This window comes from Oryx dammah, unplaced genomic scaffold (assembly GCF_014754425.2).
Source record: "Oryx dammah isolate SB20612 unplaced genomic scaffold, SCBI_Odam_1.1 HiC_scaffold_11077, whole genome shotgun sequence".
Lineage (NCBI taxonomy): Eukaryota > Metazoa > Chordata > Mammalia > Artiodactyla > Bovidae > Oryx > Oryx dammah.
Genome location: NW_024080471.1, coordinates 6,535,033 through 6,547,895, shown reverse-complemented (window position 1 = coordinate 6,547,895; position 12,863 = coordinate 6,535,033). Strand labels below are relative to the sequence as shown.

Below are 12,863 nucleotides of genomic sequence, written 5' to 3'. Positions count from 1 at the left end.
TCTGGCTGCACCCCCAGACACACCACCAGGCATTTGGACCCACTGACGGCTTCCCCTAGATTACGTTCACATACCCCTCTAGCAAACTGATTCTCACTGCTTGCTTCTCAGACAGGATAACAGTATCAAAGCCATGTGACCAACCCCCGCCACCACCACTGCACCCTAGAGCTGCCTGTCCCCTCCTCCCCTGTTGCCAGGACCATGCCCTCACTCCCCTTGTCCTTCACTCCTTACCACTCAGGCATGATTTCTCCCCTTTAGATAGGTGCTTGGAAGTGGAGGCACTGAGCAAATCTCTAGGGAAGTACCAGGGGCCCCAAGGACTGAGGATGAGGGATGGCACATAAAGCCAGCCGATTAGTGAGGCGGGGTGGGGCCAGGAGGGCGGGGCCAGTGAGTTCCCAGAGGGTCACGGCAGCCCTCAGCGTCAGCACGAGGCAAGGTAGGGACCAGGGCCTGTGTTAGGAGCTCCGTGGAGAGGGGGTGCCTGGGAGCAGACCATCTGGTCCCCTCCGTCCACAGCACGAGCATCTCTGAACGAATACCCTCACTTTCCCATGCCCTTCCTTGCCTCCTCTCTGTTCTGCCCCCATCCCCCCAAACACCAGGGGTCAGGAGAGCAAATGTATGAGCGGGTGTCCTCCTGCCCTTCCTCACCCCCAGCCGGACCCCAGCTGGTGACCTCCTCAGGCTCCCTTGCATACACCGTGGGAAGAGCCATGTGTCTGGTGGAGCTGGAGGCTGGGCTGACACCTGCATTGTCTTCCCTTCACTTCCTCGCCTGGCACAGGCTCTCCCAGGCCAGCTTCTGCCCCCTGGGTGGAGCACATTAACAATTGTGCAGGCTGTGAAAATCTGGAGAAATTCCCACAAGCAATGTTTTATCCATAGATAACGATTGAGTTTGACACTGCTATAGTCCAGTGGGCTGCCAAGTTTAAGGCCTGAGTTGATGGACACATATATTCAAACCATATTCTTTTGGTACCAATGAAAATCCTGATAAAGTGTGAGAGTGAGTTGTTTATCTCTGGGGGAAGTATGAGCTCAAATGCAAATCTTAAAATAAGAGATGGTACTAGGCAGTGGTAGACCAGTAATACTTTTTTTTAAAAGCCATTTAACCATTTTTAAATACTTTTGCTTTTAAAATTTAAATTAAAATTAAAATTTAGGCACAGCTTAAGGACTTCCCTGGGGGATCTTAGTCCCTTTGCCAGATCCCCAGGTTGGGAAATCTGTTGTGGGGCCTAGAACTTTCTTAACAGTGCAAGATTAAAAAAACTAAGACCTTGGCATTCGGTCCCATCACTTCATGGCAAATAGATGGGGAAACAATGGAAACAGTGACAGACTTTATTTTCTTGGGCTCCAAAATCACTGCAGATGGTGATGGCAGTCATGAAATTAAAGGATGCTTGCTCCTTGGAAGAAAAGCTATGACCAACCTAGACAGCATATTAAAAAGCAGAGACATTACTTGCTGACAAAGGTCTGTCTAGTCAAAGCTGTGGTCTTTCTAGTAGTCATGTATGGATGTGAGAGTTGGACAGTAAAGAAAGCTGAGTGCCAAAGAATTGATGCTTTTCAACTGTGGTGTTGGAGAAGACTCTTGAGAGTCCCTTGGACAGCAAGGACATCAAACCAGTCAATCCTAAAGAAATCAGCCCTGAATATTCATTGGAGGGACTGATGCTGAAGCTGAAACTCCAATACTTGGGCCACCTGATGCGAAGAGCTGACTCATTGGAAAAGACCCTGGTGCTGGGAAAGATTGAAGGCAGGAGGAGAAGGGGATGACACAGGATGAGATGGCTGGATGGCATCACCGACTCGATGGACATGAGTTTGAGCAAGCTCCAGGAGTTGGTGATGGACAGGGAAGCCTGGTGTGCTGCCGTCCATGGGGTCACAAAGAGTTGGACACGACTGAGCGACTGAACTGACTGAGGACTTCTCTGGTGGTCCAGTGATTAAGACTCCATGCTTCCACTGCAGAGGGTACAGATTCCCCTGGTAGGGGAACTAGGATCCCACACGCATCACAGTGTGAGCGACACAGTGCTGTGTGACTCAGGGAACTCAAACCTGGGCTCTGTAGCAACCTAGAGGAGTGGGATGGGGAGGGCGAGGGGCGGTTCAAGTTGGGGAGACGTAAGTACACCTATGGGCGACTGTTGGTGATGTTTGGCAGAGACCAACACAGTATTGTAGAGCAATTGTCCTTCAATAAAAATAAATTAATTACAATTTTTAAAAAAAATTTAGGCACAACCTAGAAAATGTTTAAGTAGACATTTCAGTTTTAGAGACAGTGACCTGGGCATGAAGGGAAAGAGAAGTTCCAAGCAATGACATTAGTTTGTCAGTACAAGTATGTTGTGGCCCCAACTTGCTGTATTTTTTTGTTTTTGTTTTTGTTTTGTCATTTCAGGTGATTTTTAAAGCCAAGTCAAAATATTCTCCAGAATTACTCAAATACCGGTAAGTACCCCCTGAGGCAATTCTCTTTTTGGCTGCGGGTAACCATTTTTCCAGCCAGGATTTTCACACATCACTCCTCTGTGACCTGCCTGCTTGTCAGGGGTCAAGTTCACTGCTCACTGGGTCACCACTTACCAGGCCTTGCAGCATATTGGCCTTGATTAGAAACAAAAGTCTAGTAGGGACTTCCCCGGTGGTCCGGTGATTAAGGCTTGGTGCTTCCAATGGAAGGGACTCGGGTTCAATCCCTGTTGGGGGACTAAGATCCAACATGCCACGTGGAACTGCCGAAAATGAAAAAAGAAATGAGAGTCTGGTGTGTTTCCTACCAGAGAGCAGAAAGGGAAGTAAGCCGTGCACATGGCGTTTAAACCTTTTGGAGGCACTTGGGATGGACTGGGCCTCAGCAGAAGGAAGAGGGGCTCCCTGAAGATGTCTGTGTGGCCAGGTGGCCCCCCCCCCAACCCCGGGGGGCAGGTGCAGCTGAGATCTGGGCAGGGCTGAGTAAGAGAGGCTCATAATCTGGACCAGAGGAGGCCTGAAATCATAGGCTGAATTTACTGCAGGAGGTGGACTTGCATATTTTTCCCGTGGGCAGGATCTGTTACTTGCCCCAGGTTTTCAAATAAACCTGTTGACTTCCCCTGTGGCTTGAATGGTCAGCCTCGGCCAGAACGGGAAGGGAGACAAGGTGTCAAGAAGCCATGAGACAGTCGCCACATGAGTCAAGGTGTCTCAGTTTCCTACCCGGGAGAGCTCGACTGTCCAGGCACACATTTCTGGGAAGGAGACTTTGGCCTCTTACCTTCTGGAGTCAAAGTGAAATTTTAATTATTTTATTACTTTACAAATATGTAAAACTATACTCCTATTATATTTTATTTAAACACGTTGAAAGGGAAAGTGTTAGTCACTCAGTCGTGTCTGACTCTGCAACTCCATAGACTGTAGCCCACCAGGCTCCTCTGCCCATGGAATTCTCCAGGCAAGAATACTGGAGTGGGTTGCCATTCCCTTCTCTAGGGGATCTTCGCAACCCAGGGATCGAACCCAGGTCTCCTGCATTACAGGCAGATTCTTTACTGCCTGAGCCACCATTTAAACAGGTACCATCTTAAATTCACAAAGACTGTTTATTTAAAGTTCTGAAAGTGTATATTCTGATCCCCCTTTGCATCCCAGGAAGCTGAAGTTCAGGAAGTTAGGTGACAGTGTACTTAGGCCAAGATACAAGTGATGAGACTTGTGTGCTGTGTTTTTTTCATCTGATCTTGTTGTCTCCCTTCACTACTTAAAGAAAAAATTATCGAAGTATAGTTGATTTATAATGTTGTGTTAATTTCTGCTGTACAGCAGAATGACTTCTTTTTCATGTCCTTTTCTATGCTTTATCGCAAGATATTGAATAGAATTCCCTGTGCTGTGCAGTAAGACCTTGGTGTTTATCCATCCTGTATATACTAGGTTGGGTCTGCTAATCCCAGACTCCCAATCCTTCCCTTCCTCTTAGCAACCACAAATCTGTCCTCTTTGTCTGTCCCTTCACTGCTTTTTGAGAAGTTCAGTTCACGTTTCTGCCAGACTGTTGATTCTAAGAAGGTCAGTTTAAAGTAACAATGCTTTACAGTCAGCCCTCCGTTGTGGAATCCAAGGATTCCACACCTGTGGATACAGAGGGTGGGGGGCCCGATATGCCTTAGATGACATGTACTGCAGCGCTCTCTGTCAGGGACTTGAGTATCTTTGGGTTTCAGTGTTGGCTGTGGGGGCCTGAAAGGTGTCCCTTGCAGATGCCAAGTTATGATTGTATTAGGAAAACTTGGAGAGGGGTAGGAGGGGGAACATTAAGAATTGAGCTTGGATGTGGGCCTCAAAAGAGGCTGTTTGGAGTGTGAGTTGATTTGGGCAGAGGCAGTGGTTTGAGACAAGAGCTTTGGAACTTGGTTGAACAAGAGCTATGACAGAGGCTGGAGGAAGGAATGTATTTCCCGAAGAAGAGGATGCAGGGCAGAGAGACACGGACACCGTCACTCTGGGGGACGAAGAGGAGGAAGAGGGACCAAGGGCCTCCAGAGACAGGCTCAGATGGGGGAAGGATGGAGCGGGGGTCACACCTTTGAGGTCAGGGAGAAGACAGTGGGAGGAGGCGGGGCCAGCAGGGGGTACCTGCAAAGGAGGTGATGAGGCAGGAAGGGACACCTTTTTCTAGAAGTTGCTCTTGAGGGTGAGGATGAGGCCTCACTCTTCCCTGGGTAACATCGGAGGAGAAGCACAGGGTCCCTTGAGTTCTCACGGCAGCTCTTGGAGGCTGGAGAGGAGGGGTCAACTCTGCATTCAAATGTGGGGGCACAGCAGCCCTGAGTGGCCGAGGACTTGCCTGGTGTCGCATCTGTGACCCTTGCTCTCTGGGCCACACCCAGCAGATGCAGGCAGAGCAGTTGAGGCCCGGAGGGGAGCAGAAGCGGAGTGGGTGGCTGGGGCCACGCTCCAGCAGGGTGGGTGCTGCACCGTCCGGGTGGTGAGCGGGGCCTGCTTGTCTTTTGCTTCCTCTGTTCCCAGTGCCCTCTCACTGTCCCATAGGATTTTCACAGTGAAGAAAGAGGAGTAAGAATTTATACCCACCTTAGTGGTTAAGACTTTACCTTCCGATTCAGGTGGTGCGGGTTCAATCCCTGGTCAGGGAGCTGAGATCCCACAAGCCTTGTGATCAAAAAACCAAACATAATGCAGAAGCAATATTGTAACAAATTCAGTAAAGACTTTTGGGGCTTCCCAGGTGGCGCTAGTGGTAAAGAACCCACCTGCCAGTGCAGGAGACGCCTCATAGGAGACACAGGTTCAATTCCTGGGTCCAGAAGATCCCCTGCCGGAGGGCATGGCAACCCATTCCAGATTCTTGCCTGACGAATCCCATGGTCAGAGGAGCCTGGCAAGCTACAGTCCACGGGGTCACAGAGAGTCGGACAGGACCGAGCATAGTATTTAAAACAATGCCCAGGAGGAGTCCTTTGGAAAAGCTGAATGTCCATATTAAGCTTTTTTCTGGAGCTTCATTGCTGTCACATGGATAGAATGTGTGCATACACACCAGCAAGGGGTCAAGAACAGTAGGGCTGATTCCAGAGGTTCCAGATGTTTCCAAATTGTGTTCTTCACAAAAGCACAGCAGATAATAATAGAACAATAAGAAATAGGGTTTTTGAGGAAGCAGATTGCAGATCTCTGCTGACTCCCAGTTGGTCCTTCCTCTGTGTCTGTCTAAGCCCCTGATTCCCTCCGTCACTATGGGAACGTGTAGAGAACTAATGAAAACCTTCATAATTTAAGGTTTTGTGGCTAATTTACCATGAGTTACATGTTGTGCTAATGCCCTATGTCCATTCTCTCCCCTTGCCTCAGCAGCCCTTTGGGCAGATGCAGACATATTCAACTTAAATGGTCTTTTTTGTTAAATTTAAAAAAATAGTGTAGGATATGGCTTAAGAAAATTATTTTTTAATTTTTAAATGATGATTGCTTTACAATGTTGTGTTGGTTTCTGCCATACAACATGTGCATCAGCCATAAGTATACATATGTCCCTTCCCTCTTGAACCTCCCTCCCATCTCCCCATCCCATCTCACACCTCTAAGTTATCACAGAGAACTGGGTGGAGCTCCCTGTGCTATGTAGCAACTTCCCACTAGCTATCTGTTTTACATATGTTAATATATACATTTTAATGCTATTCTCTCAATTCCTCCCACCCTCTCCCATCCCCTGCTGTGTCCACAAATCTGTTCTTTATGTCTGCGTCTGTATTCCTGCCCTGCAGATAGGTTCATCAGTACCTGAATGGTCTGTTCTTGAGCCAAACCAATATTTGCTGCTTGAGTGATACTTACCTGAAGTAAACACAATATGGACAGTCCTAGAGAGAAACTTGAACTGATCTCCATGTTGGTAAATGTGAGAAGTGTCTCTCTAGACCCTGCACAGGTCACGTAGGCAGCATGCAGCTCTGAGAAACTGCAAGTAAAAAATGGCCACCACCACTGTCCCGAGGCTAGTGCAGGGGTTCCCAGCCTCCAGGATCTAATAAAGCCTGATGATCTGAGGTGGAACTGATGTAATAATAATAGAAATAAAGTGCACAATAAATAAAATGCGCTTGAATCATCCCAAAACCATCCCCGACCCTGGTCCATGGAAGAATTGTCTTCCACAAAATTGGTCCCTGTTGCCCAAAAGCTTGGGGATAGCTGTGCTACTAGTGAGTGTTCCCATGCAAAGGGGGTGCTGCCCAGACTTGATGGCTTTTGAGGGGTAAAACCCTTTTGAAACATTATTTCACCTAATCCTCAGGAAGAGCCTGCAAGGTCCGTGTTATTTAGGCTGTTTTCTGGTGACACTAGGGCTCACCCAGGGCCACCTTGCCCAGGCTCTCAGTGTGCAGAATGGCTGGTGCTCTCCCCGAATCCCAGTCCTGCCTCGGAGCCCGGCTCTGCTCTACCATCCTTGTGAGCAGCGCGTGCATCAGCCCACGTCCACACAGCCCCCCTGATCCTCGTAGCCTCCCGGGGAACTGGGAAGCAGGACTCAGGTAAAGGACCTCCCTGAGGCACTGTTTGTAGTTGATTTAAATCTGGGGACCCTCCAAAGTCTGAACCGTTTTTTCATCGCGGTATAAATGTTGGTTTACAGTGTGTGCCAGTCTCCAGGCTACAGCCGAGTGGCTCAGTTATACACATGTATACATTCTTTTTTTATATTCTTTTCCATTATGATTTATCATATGATATTCGCTAGAGTCCCCTGTGCTGTGCAGTGGGACCTTGTTTGTCCATTCTAAATATAATAGTTTGCATCTACCAACCCCAAATTCCGAGCTCTTAAGTGTTAACTTTGACATGTTCTGCTTCTAGCATTTAACCAAACAACAAACAAAAAACCCTCAAAAAGCCACAGTTTCCTTGCGGATTGATCCAGAATGTACCGGAAGCTTGTGGGGAAGGCTGCCTTCAGCCTCTCTCTCTTCCTTCCCAGGTTGCCCCTCTACCTGGCCTCGCTCTTCATCAGCCTCGTTTTCCTGTTGGTGAATCTAACCTGTGCGGTGCTGGTCAAGACGGGCACCTGGGAGAGGAAAGTGATCGTGTCCGTGCGCGTGGCCATCAACGACACGCTCTTCGTGCTCTGCGCCGTCTCCCTGTCCATCTGCCTCTACAAAATCTCCAAGATGTCCTTGGCCAACATTTACTTGGAGTCTAAGGTAAGGCAGACACGTGGTTGAGGTCCTGCCATTAGACCTATTCTCGAAAGAGCTTTCTGGGATTTCCCCGGTAGTCCATTGGTTATGATTTGGCACTCCTAATGCAGGGGGCACAGGTTTTTATCCCGTGTTGGGGAACTAAGATCCCACATACTGTGCAGTGAGGCTCACCTCCACCAAAAAGAGTTCCCTGGTTTGCAACAGAAAACAGAAATCAACCAGTGCCTCTCCCACCTGACCTCTTGCAAATGATTAGCTGTGGTGGTGTTGCCAAGACACAGAGCCGTGTAGTTCATTGAACTTTGTGAGAAGAATTGACTCCGGGTGGCTCGAGGTTTACTGGGGTGTGCAGAGAGGTAAATCTCTGTTTCTGGATAGAGGTTTAAGTGAGAGCTTAGAGGACCTGTGGCATTGACTGTGGCACTAATATTGTTAGAAACACACAGCTTGTATTCCCTTTGTTCATAGCCCTTTTATAAGCACTCTGCATGTAGGTAGGACTGTAACCTTCAAAATTCAGGGGGAGTAGGTGTCACCTACCTAGGGAAATGGAGGCACCGGACGTAAGAGGCTCAGCCCGAGTTCACAACTGGGAGATGCAGAGCCACGGTGTGGCCGCAGCAGCCTGGCTCTGGGCTCTGGGGTCTGTCCTCTTTACCACCAGGTCGTAGTACAGAGACACTCAGATCCAGGCGCGCCCCTGCCTTGACCGTGCCCCTATGAGGGTCCCCCTTAACAGGGGGAGCTGCTCCTGGGGTTCAGGACGGCAGGCCTCTCAAGGTGACAGTTCAGAGATGGAGTCAGACCGTGTGTTGGGCTGCACTCCGTAGGACTACAAGGCCAGGGCATGCCCAGTTTCAGTACTGAAGAAAGAGCCTGGAGTCAGCGATGGCTTAATGGATCGGGGACCTTACATGTCTGAAGCACGGTCATGGAGCAACATTCCGCATGTGCAGTGGACGGCAGCAGGACATGGTAGCGGCCTTCGTTCCAGTGTCGGGGGTCGAGAAGGAAGACGACCAGTTGCAGAGGGAACTGACGTCAGGTGTGATCAGTGGCTCAGTGGTAAAGAATCTGTCTGCAGTGCAGGAGATGCTTGGGACGCTGGTTTGATCCCTGGATTGGGAAGATCCCCTGGAGGAGGGCATGGCAACCCACTCCAGTATTCTTGTTTGTAGTATCCTATGGACAGAGGAGCCTGGTGGGCTACCGTCCATGGGGTCACGAAGAGTCAGACACGACTGAAGCGACTGAGCACGCATGGGCTTGTTAGTTACCAGGGAAACCAGCAGAGGGGCATGACACTCACCACCACTTTGATAAGAAGAGTCACCAGCTGGGCCTGGGGGCAAGTCCATAGGAAGGTCAGTCGTGTGAATGGGTGTAGGAGAAGCAGGCAGTGGTCAGGCAGGGCATGTGCAGAGACGATAGAACAGTCCCCTAGAGGGGCCTGGCCACACCCCGAGAGGGCAGCCCCTGCACATTCTCTGGTTTCCCTGCTGTGCCCCAAGCCCTGGAGTCCCTGTTTTCTCCTTTCCTTCCCCCAGAGTTACAGAGAGGGGCAGATGTGCTCCCTGGTGTGGTGGTTCTGAAGTGCCCCTCACCAGCCTGGTCCCCAGTTCCCCCTCATTAAGGAGCCTGGTGATGTGCGGAAGTCATAGTGGATGCTCTGGGCTCCCACTGGCCACAGGACCCTGGCCCACCAGCACGTTGCCCACTGAGCCTTGGTTTTCTCACATGTAAGGTAGTTGAGTGATTTCATAGCCCCTCTGCTTCTGAAATTCTGTGGCGCCCTAACCCTTGCCAGGGAACCCATGTGGTTGTAATGTTGCTGGTCTGAAGACCTGAGCACTCTGCTTCTTAAGATACCTGGTCTTCAGCAGCTATCAGTAGATTAAAATCTGTGCCTCCAACTTCAAAATTACAAAGCCTTCTACGTATCCTGTGATTTGCCTGAGCTCTTGCAAAATCTGAAAAGTTAGTGTGGCTGGGTCCTTTTCTCATTGATAAATGTTGACAAATTTTATACTTGACTTTGCCTTAGCTTTATTATTTACAGTGTCTCCTGTATAAGGTCTATTCAAGGCTTTTTGAAAACAGAATTACGGGGACGTCCCTGGTGGTCCAGTGGTTAAGACTCCATGCTTCCAGTGCAGAGGGCTCGAGTTCAGTTCCTGGTCACGGAGCTAAGATGCCACATGCCTTGTAGTGCGGCCAAAACAAAACAGAATTGTGGGTTTCATAGGAGCGGTCACATTTTAGACTGTCAGATTGTCAGATTTAGATCACCTCTGGGCAAACAATCTGATAGACTGCCATTGGCAAAATAAAATAATAGCTTAGATTTAGTTGGTGACTTCAAAAATGAATTTCAGTGTTTTGGTTACCTGTTTTTAATACCAGGGCTCTCCTGGTGGCTCAGTGGTAAAGAATCCACCTGCCGGTGTGGGAGACACAGGTTTGATCCCTGGGTCAGGAAGATCCTCTGGAGAAGGAAACAGCAACCCACTCCAGCATTCGTGCCTGAGAAATCCCATGGACAAAGGAGCCTGGTGGACTACAGTCCACGGGGTTGCGAAAGAGTGGGACATGACTTAGAGACTAAATGACAACTGTGACAGCTGTTTGCAGTTAGAGGTCATTTAGCTAACCTTGGACATTGATAGCTTCATTAGTGGGGGCACAGATGACCAACTTTCACACAGTCCCAAGCTCTGAATCACACTGGGACCCCAGCCTAGGACAGTTGGGTCTTGAAGACATGCTCCCCACCCAGAGCCACTGTCCACAGCTCCACTCTCCCCAGGCTGCCATCCCTCTGAGGTGGTTTTGTTGTCTCCAAGCCAGGAGGCAGGCCCTGGGCTCATAAGCTCAGAGCATCCTTGGAGCTGAGCAGCGGCACTTAGAGATTTAACCAAATAAGTCATCTGACTGTCTTGCTCTTCCAAGCGAAGGTCTTAGGCAAATAGTTCATGTTTTCAGGTTTTGAAGCATCTCTCTAAAGAGAATTGGAAGTTTTAGGGTGGGTGTGGAGTGAGGGGAGGCTTGCAGTGGGGTTGAGAGTCTGAGAGTGGAAGAGAAGCTGGGAGGGTTTAGCAGTTCTGAACAGAGGCCATGCTGGGGAGGGGACTGTGGTCTTGGGCCCGGATCTGGGACCCCGCTCACGGTCGCTACTTTCCAGGGCTCCTCCGTGTGTCAGGTGACTGCCATCGGCGTGACCGTCATCCTGCTCTACACCTCTCGAGCCTGCTACAACCTGTTCATCTTGTCGTTCTCTCAGAGCAAGAATGTCCATTCCTTTGATTACGACTGGTACAATGTGTCAGACCAGGTCAGTGTGCGCTGGATCCTTGCTTTGGCAGCATGCCGTGTGGCAGAGAGGTGTCAGCTCCTTGCTTTTGCTGCTGAAGAGCTGGGTGACCTTGGGAGTCACTTCACTGGGTGGTGTCTACATCCTCACCCATCAAGTGGAATCACAGTACTTGCCTTGTTCCAGCTCATACGTCTCCTGAGAAAATTAGAAAACAGACACGCTTCTCCTTGCTACTTTCTGGGGCTTTCGTCAAACAGTACTTAAAATTTTTAAGGGTTTTTATATAAATGTAATATGATTTTATTAAAGGGTGAAATTTGCAAAGATAAAAATGAATGGTATTCAGGTTAGAAAACACGTAAAATGATGAAGTGGGTTTTTTTTTTTTTTTTTTTTTTTTTTAATGGAGCAGTAAGGGAAAGAAATGTAGGCAGAAGTGACCAAGGATATTAGGGGGTTGGAAAGAGCCCATTTTACATCTCAGTAGGACACACTTTCTTTTTTATAATGTTTTCTAGAAATTTGTAAACAAATGAACAAAGGTAATGAAATATAATATGGCATCCATGTTTGCAAAAGCTCAAAATGTAAATGACTGAGAGGGGAATTCCCGGGCTGTCTGGTGGGTTAAGACTCTGTGCTTCCACTGCAGGGGACATGGGTTCAGTCCCTGGTTGGGGAATTAAGATTCCACATGCTGCATGGTATGGCCAAACAAAGAGAAGGAAAAAAAGAATGAGAATGAATCAGCATTCCCTAATTTGAAAAGTATCATTTCTTTGTCTCCAGCCCTGGACAAAGTGCCAGACACACAAAAGTGAACAGACCCATCCTTCCATGTGGAAGTTTATGTCCACTGAAGAAAAGAGCCACACAGAGAAGCCGTTAGAGCAAAGAAATAGAAGCGTCTATAGTAGTTTACCGGGTTTAGTTGCAAATGCTCCTGAGATTTTCCTGGCTAAACTCTGAATATCCAACTATAGACAAATCCACCTCTAAAATCCCAATAGTGCTCAAACCTTGAATTAACACTCTGGAGGAAAGAAGAAAACAATCATGCTAAGTTAAAACTGATGGCAGGGACTTCCCTGGTGGGTCAGTGGTTAAGCCTTCACCCTCCCAGTGCTGGGGACTCGGATTCCATCCCTGATCGGGGAACTAAAATCCCACATGGTGCAGCTCAAATAGACAGATTCTACCAAAAAACAACAACAACAACAACTGAGGGCAAGATGAAATCCGTAAGAGGCTCGTGCAAGGCGTTAGACTGGATTCAAACCACAACAGTCATAATCACCACCAATCAAACCAACAGCACAAATGTAGGGTGGGAGGAAGGTGGGCAGGGCACTGGTGAAGAATTTCCCTGTTGTGAGAAATCAAATGCATAAAAATCTAAACGTTCAACGGTGATAAATTAGACACTTACTCATAATACCCAGAGGATTTTTATTGTGGTAACGTGTAGGTACAGTTGACTACTTTAATCATTTCTAAGTGCACAGTTCAGAGGCAGTAAAGTACATTCACAGTGTCATCACCACCATCCATTTCCAGAACGTCTTCATCTTCCCAAACTGAGACTCTCTCCCCATTAAACAACAAGGATTTGGTTTTAACAAAATACTTATTTCAATGCTTCTTTCCAGTATGAGCTTATAAATACAATGGATTTAAAATATCACAAACAACACAATTCTGTTGTTCTGGATGGCTGTTTATAGATGTCTAGATCTGTGTTGCAGCTAAAATAATCTCGGAGCGAGCAGATGGCCCCAAGCTGCAGGTTATTTGTGCAGAATGGTAGAAGCACA

At 48.3% G+C, this 12,863-nt stretch overlaps 1 protein-coding gene across 1 annotated transcript in view; it reads left to right on the top strand.

The window, feature by feature from the left end:
- The first annotated feature begins 2,308 nt into the window (after positions 1-2,308).
- The window catches only part of LOC120860486 (integral membrane protein GPR137B), a 32,915-nt gene continuing 22,360 nt past the window's right edge, over positions 2,309-12,863 (top strand). The window contains exons 1-3 of the mRNA XM_040236305.1: positions 2,309-2,487; positions 7,514-7,736; positions 10,918-11,067. Of these exons, the coding sequence (XP_040092239.1) occupies positions 7,704-7,736; positions 10,918-11,067 (183 nt within the window). The 5' untranslated portion in view covers positions 2,309-2,487; positions 7,514-7,703. The remainder of the gene's footprint in view (positions 2,488-7,513; positions 7,737-10,917; positions 11,068-12,863) is intronic.